Below are 7,500 nucleotides of genomic sequence, written 5' to 3' on the forward strand. Positions count from 1 at the left end.
TGTGTGTTCGTTCGTTCGTTTGTGCGTGCCTGCGTGTGTTTGTTTACATGTGCACATGCATGGATGTGGGTGTGTGTTTGTGCGCACAAGTGTGTATATATATATGTGTGTACGTTTATGTGTGTGCATGTGTCTAAGTGTACTGTATGTGTCAGAGCGTGGGTGTCTGTGTGTGTGTATGAACCAGAGTGTGGAGATGGGTCTGATTAGCCCTACTCCATAGTCACAGCAGAAGGGCAGGTCTGATTAGCCCTACTCCACAGTCACAGCAGCCCATACAGTGTGTGAAATAACAAAACAACATGACATGTGGGTCGATTCCTCAGAGAAATGAAGCCTGTCTTTCATTAGTAAGTACCTTACGGCACTGTAGTGCTTGGTTGATTGACACCTGCATTCCTTAGAGAAAAAATATCAATGTTAAAGGGCTATTCTCCAGTAATGGTGGAGGCAGTGCACTTAAATAAATATTTCAATCACTCAGCACAGTGTGCAGTGACATTGACTGCTCATTTTCTGGTGGATGTATGAGTTCAGTTCACCTGCCTACTGTACCCAGAGGATTGCCACGGTACCTGATGAAATGTCCCTCTATAGACTATTTTTTCTGTCCATTCAATATCTCTCACTCTCTGGGACTGAGTAAATGAATGGCAGTCCAAGATGCTTTTAGCTTGAGCATACCGTATTTCCTCGATTTGTAACCGGGCTCCTAATAATAGCCGGCCTCGTTTTGTAACCGGGTGTTGTGAAAAATCGGAAAAATAGACACCGGCCTCGCTTAGTAACCTGCCCCGTTTAGTAGCCGGCCCCTTTAAGACCGGCGTTTTACGACAAATGTGAACGGGCGTACGGCAAACAGTCACAGACCTTTAAACATGGCGCCGAAACGCAAGTTTACAGTCGGCTTTAAGCTTGAGGTGCTGAATTATGCCAAAGAAAACTCGGGTGAAGAAACAGCCCGTCATTTTAAAATTGATCCCAGGCAGGTGAGGGCGTGGAGAAAACAGAAAGATGCCCTTGTCGATGCTGCGAAACTCATTTCTCCGAGGAGGGCAAGAATTCAAGGCGGCGGGAGGCGTCCTGTCAGTGAGGAGATGGAGGCTACACTAAGTTGCTGGATACAGGAGCGACGGAAGAGGTATCTACGAGTGAGTCGGCGAATGATTCAAGTTAAAGCAGCTGAAATCTTCCATGAAATGACGGATTGTCGAGACGAAAACTTCAATGCCAGCGGGGATGGCTCGAGCGTTTCCTGAAGAGAAACCACTTCTCCCTCAGGAAGCGCACAACGCTGGCCCAGTCTGACGCGAGACATTCGATTTCTAAAATCGTCGACTTCATCACCTACGCCAACCACAAAATTGCCGAAAAAAAACTGAAAGACTCGGATGTCATCGCAATGGACGAGACTGCCTGCTGGTTTGACATGCCCGGTCAAACCACAGTGGACACCGTGGGGGTTAAGAGTGTGACTCTCAAAACGACCGGGCATGAGAAATGTCACGTTACAGTTGTGCTGGCAGCCAAAGGGGATGGTACCAAGCTGAAGCCATACGTTGTGTTTAAGGGAGGCATACGAGAGGTCAAGGCGCTAGCAGCGGAGTCCAATGATGTGGTTTTGGCAACTTCAAAAAATGGGTGGATGGATGACGGCTTGACAACTGACTGGCTGACAAAAGTGGTTGGCAGACGGCTCTTCGGTGGTGAGCGGCTCCTGGTTTGGGACAGCTACAGGTGCCATATCTCCCAGGCCACCAAGACTGAGCTGAAGAAAGGGTATCGTATGCAGATGGCTGTGGTGCCCGGCGGGTGCACGAAATACGTGCAGCCTGCGGATGTCAGCTGGAACGCCGGGTTTAAAGCTCATCTGAAGAAGTCTTACGATACATGGCTGGCAGAGGAAGGAAATAAAACCTTTACCAAGGGGGGAAATATGAGAGCAGCTGACAAGCGAACCATTGTGAGCTGGGTCCGAGCAGCGTGGGCTTCCGTGGATGCGGACCTCATCAAGCGGTCATTCAAGGTGAGTGTTTTGTGTGTGCCTTGACGCGCGGTGTGTGCAGTCTGCAGAAGTATATCACTAATCATTAAGGGACGCACCTTTGTTTAATACGTCTTTCTTGTATTGTCTTATAAGGTTTGTGGAATCACTGTGGCTGCAGATGGGACAGAGGATGACATGATTCACTGTTTGAAGGAAGGGCAACCGTGCGCAGCTGGGAGAGAGATGCTACAGCAGGCCAGGGTGTCGGTGACCAAAGCAGTGGTGGCTATGGAGGAGGAGGAGGACGAGGGAGAGACTTTTGATAATGAGAATTTAATCGAGGAGTATGGGAGTGATGATGAGGTGGAGGAAGACGATGAGGTGGAGGAAGACTATGAGGAGGAGGAAGACGATGAGGTGGAGGAAGACGAAAATGTTGAAGAGTAGGCCTAGTCTTGCATGATCATAAGGCATGAATCCGTTTTGCCGTTCTATTTATTTATTTATTTATTTATTCCATTTATTTATTTGATTTAATTATTTATGTATGTATTTATTTATTTAAAGAGTGAGGTTCCACTTGCTCGCGAAGTGCAGTCATTAGTAATCTACCGCACACCGGTGGACTTGAATTTGCTGCTTTCGCCTTGCGCAAAGGTGAACCTGACGAAGCGCAAGGCGCTGGATTATTTATTTAATTATTTATTCGATACGGACATTACGGGTGTGGGTGGTCTGTCTGTGTCTTACAGTTTGTGTTTGAGTCTTGTTCAGAGTTGGTATTCGCTCGTCAACGTTTAGTTTGGCGTTGCACTTTTAATTCTGGTGAATGATGTTCTAAACCACAAAAAAATGAACTTTTAAGGACAATCAAAAACAAAAGAAATTGTATGCAATAAGAAAGGACATGATGAATGAATAAATGTAAGCTATGGTATAAAATGTGAGCGTTGTTCTTGCCAACAAATGACTGTATCGCTAGAATTAAAACAAGAGATGACATCGCAGGCCTATGAGATGATTATGAGATGACATAGCATGTTTTCCACCGCTATTATCACAGTATGGGACTTCGCCCCAGGTGAAGGAGAATGTGCCATTTTTGCGCACACCCTCAATCACAATTCCTTAATGCCAAATAGCCCGCTGTTGTAGGCCTATCACTTCTCTGGTGACATTCATGAGCACCGAAATATGCTTATCTATTTGAAATTAAATAATTGTCTACTTGTAGAATACAATTGCCTATGCCTATATCACAGTATGGGGCTTGGACTTGTCCAGAGAACAGCAGTGTTGGCATGCTTGGAAATAGTTTGCGCCATCCCCAAATTCGTGGGGGGAAAACACTCGTCATTAGTCTATTGCCATTGCGGCCGGGTTGGTGCGCTGCGCTAATGTTACTTACACAGACAATGTCTTAGCCTACACGTAACATTGTTTTCTCTTGGCAATGTTTTGCGTTTACAAGTTAAAGTAATTAAGCAATTGCGCTTGTTTCTAATCGTGGATTATGTTCTACACCACCAAAAAACCTTTAGCGACATGAATTAAAAACAGATGCAATAAGAGGGGACGATAACAAAGGAAATATTCATTAGTTAATTAATTATTAATAAATAAACAGTAGGCTAAAAAATGATGGGTTTTCCTCTCAAAATGACGATCGTTTAATTTTTTTTTATTTTTAATTTTTTTAATAGGAGCCCCCCTCAAATAGTAGCCTACCCCGATTAATAGCCTGGTCCAAAAAAAAATAAAAAATAGTAACCCCGGCTACTATTCGAGGAATTACGGTATGTTCAGTCATTTCAAGGTTACCAAAAAGGTTTCTCTACCAAATGGAAATGGGATTTTGTGACTTTGTGTCTCTCCTCATTTCTACCCATTTGGGAACTTCATTTATTCCCAATCTAAAGCCTCCTAAACCTAAACCGCAGGTCTCCTAAAGGTGCGTTCACATGACATCACATGGATCCAGGAAATGCACAAGAAATACTAAGGAGTAACTATGGAGAAATTGACTTGATATGTCACGTCTGTGTCTGCAGCAGTTTATCTAGCAGTAGAGTGACCACCAAGGTTGCCTACCAATAGACTGTGCTGTGTCTGCAGCAGGTTACCTACCAGTAGAGTGACCACCTTCAGTGTGACTAGTGCTACTGGTGTGTGTCCATAGCAGGTTACCTACCAGTAGAGTGACGACCTTCAGTGTGACTAGTGCTACTGATGTGTGTCTGCAGCAGGGTACCTACCAGTAGAGTGACGACCTTCAGAGTGACGCCGTGCATGCTGCTCTCCACCCTGTTCTCCTTCAGGCTGCCATTCAGGCCGCGGCTGGAGTCCCACGTAGCCAACTGGAGACATGGAGAGATAAGAGGAGAGAGGAGAGTCAGTACATTAGGCAGGCCTATAATATAAACTGGAGTCCCATGTAGCCAACTGACATGGAGAGATAAGAGGAGAGAAGGGAGTCAGTGAATAAATATAAACTACAGTCCCACATAGCCAACTGACATAGACACGGACACAGAGATAAATAAAGGCTAAATCAAATGAAACAGGGAGACAAAGAGGAGTGACGGGAGTATTAATAATTTATATTTATATTATATTTCTATATATATTTATATTACATTATTATTATTATTATTATATTATTATAATTATGTATTATAATTATAATTATGATAATTATGATGATTCCTTATGGGATCAATAAAGTTACTTTACTCTACTCTTTGTGTAACAGCATCAACTGCAATATCATCGGGGACACACAATACATACAATACCTGTCTGTTCTCTTCCATCACATACAAGGTGTTGTACAAAGTATTTTGTTTAACATGTAGAGTGTAGGAGCATCTAGAGAGTGTTAAATTGTTCACTCTACATGTTTAATTAACACTTTAAAAATACAGTGGCACATTAGATATTGGCAAAGCAGTAAATTACTGTAAAGAATTCCCTTTCAGCCTTTCAGTTACAAATTAATTAACCACTTAACCGATTCTGGAAACATTATCTTAAGACTGAAAATGAAAAAAAAATAGTGTTGCTTCAAAGGCAATAAAAAATACATGGTATACTCCTGCAATATCTTGTGACCGCCTAAAGCAGATACCTCCTACACACCCAGAGCCGTCACTAAAGGAAACTGTCAAATCCTTTTACCCTTTAGGAAGGAACCGACAAATTCATTTTAAGTGGAAAACAAAAAGACAGACCTTTGTTGAAAAAAAGAAGCAAAATAAATGAATGTAAAATAAATACATCTTTCATCTTACTAGTGAAAACAAAGACGGGGGAGGACCAAATGACACAAGTGAAGAAGAGAAGAGATTGTACAAGAGAATGAGAGAGAGAGAACGAGAGAGAGAGAGAGAGAGAGAGGGAGGGAGAGAGAGAGAGAGGGAGAGAGAGAGAGAGAGAGAGACAGAGAGAGAGAAAAGAGAAAGTGTTGTGTGTGGTGTGACAGTGAGGGCTTCCGCAGACCGGCTCCGACAAAGTGCTGAGCACTGCTCAGCTAAAATTCGATTCCATTGTTTTCAATAGAACCACGCACACTGGCGCCGATGTCCGTGGACATTGGCCGATGTCGGATAGCAATTAGAGACGAGTTCTATTTTGTCGGCGCCGCCCATTGACTATCAATGCAATGTTCGTGTGAAATTTGGTTTGGGGGTACGAATTATGTCGGAAGCAAAAGTGCGCCGCACTTTGTCGGAGCCGGTGTACGGAAGCCCTGATGGTTCAACAAAGCTGTCCCTAAAGTCATCAGGCATGGGCATCACATTACATGCTGGTCCCTCAACAGTGCTTCACTAAGCTGTTCGCAGTCCGCACCAACATCTGGTCGCCAAGGCAACTGGAGTGGGCATCATCAAGTAGAGAATGCACTTTCAGAAATAAAGGTACAGAACTCGTCGCTGTGGCAGTACCTTTAAGGGGAGTACCATTGTGTCGCTTGATTGGTATCCCAAAAAAGAGGTGCGTTCAGTTTCTTGCGATGTCGACCAATGTGCATCTGTCACCTCTTTTTAAGGGTACCAATCAAGCGACACAATGGTACTCCCTTTGAGGGTACTGCCACAGCGATGAGTTCTGCACCTTTACTTCTGAGAGTGTGCACAAATTCCCACTCAAACACAAACACTACCTTACCTTCTCTCTCTCCCTCCCGCTCTCTCTCTCTCTCTCTATCCCACTATCACACACACACACACACACACACACACACACACACACACACACACACACACACACACACACACACACACAGCAGCACTCACCCGCCCCTCTTCCTCCTACTCCTCTTCCTCCTATTCCTACTCCTCTTCATTCTCCTCCTAGAATTCCGCAGAAGCCGGTTCTACAGTATGTAAAACTTCCAAAAATTAATTTCAAGCTTAAACCTTATACAGTGTCAAGCACACAACATAAGGATACTGCTCCCTCCTCCTCCTCCTCCTCCTCCTCTTCCCACTCTTGGCTACTGGACCTTAACACTGCATATCCTCCTCCTCCTCTTCCTCCTCCCACTCTTGGCTACTGGACCTTAACACTGTGGCCCCTTGTCCTCCTCTTCCTCCTCCTCCTCTTCCTCCCCTCTTCCTCCTCCTGTATATCCTCCTCCTCCTCTTCCTCCTCTTCCTCCTCCTCTTCCTCCCCTCCTCCTCCTCCTCCTCCTCTTCCCACTCTTGGCTACTGGACCTTAACACTGTGGCCCCTTCTGACCGCTCTGGCTGAAAATCCAAACGCTTGAAAAATGAAAATCTTTTCTCTGTCTTCTCTTTGGTCTTTGAAAAAAAAGTTTGTATTACGCAGTGTGTGTGTGTGTGTGTGTGTGTGTGTGTGTGTGTGTGTGTGTGTGTGTGTGTGTGTGTGTGTGTGTGTGTGTGTGTGTGTGTGTGTGTGTGTTTTTAGGGGGGTGGCAGTTTATTACATTGTATGTATTGCGAGTGGGCTTCCTGCTGACTGTGTCCCGGCCTCTGTCAAAACTGTCGGTGGCACCGGTAGTACTACCAGAGATTCTAGGAGTATTATACTAGAATACTATTATACTAGCAGTATTATTATCATATCCAGTCTCTCTGGTACTACATTAGCTTCCAACCAGCCATTCCACTAGTTATGTGGGGATTCCAACCAGCCATTCCACTAGTTATGATTCCAACCAGCCATTCCACTAGTTATGTGGGGATTCCAACCAGCCATTCCACTAGTTATATGCTGATTCCAACCAGCCATTCCACTAGTTCAGGGGTCCCCAAACTTTTTTCTCTGGGGGCCACATTATCGTTCTTGACTGTGATCAGGGGCCGGGATCAATCATTGGCTTTATACTAGGCCACTGCCTGTTATAACCTTAATTTCTAGCACAAAATAGTTCATCATTACAAGTGATTTGCAAAAGAAGTGAGTACTTCACATGTTTTCAATTTGAAATACCACAGGTATTCCTTTCAATTTCTAATAACCATGTAAAAATACCAAGGAAAGGTTAGAAA

General features: G+C 44.3%; 2 protein-coding genes across 6 annotated transcripts in view; one reads left to right on the top strand and one right to left on the bottom strand.

Moving 5' to 3' along the window:
* LOC134441793 (glutamate receptor ionotropic, delta-1-like) overlaps positions 1 to 7,500 on the top strand; it is a 304,090-nt gene that overhangs the window by 237,207 nt on the left and 59,383 nt on the right. The gene's annotated exons all lie outside the window — the stretch shown is intronic.
* The window catches only part of grid1a (glutamate receptor, ionotropic, delta 1a), a 655,667-nt gene that overhangs the window by 55,940 nt on the left and 592,227 nt on the right, over positions 1 to 7,500 (bottom strand). For all 5 annotated transcript variants that reach the window (XM_063192185.1, XM_063192184.1, XM_063192186.1 and 2 more), the window contains one exon: positions 4,243 to 4,344. In XM_063192185.1, the coding sequence (XP_063048255.1) occupies positions 4,243 to 4,344 (102 nt within the window). The remainder of the gene's footprint in view (positions 1 to 4,242; positions 4,345 to 7,500) is intronic.

The sequence above is a fragment of the Engraulis encrasicolus genome, chromosome 24 (assembly GCF_034702125.1).
Source record: "Engraulis encrasicolus isolate BLACKSEA-1 chromosome 24, IST_EnEncr_1.0, whole genome shotgun sequence".
Classification (NCBI taxonomy): Eukaryota; Metazoa; Chordata; class Actinopteri; order Clupeiformes; family Engraulidae; genus Engraulis; species Engraulis encrasicolus.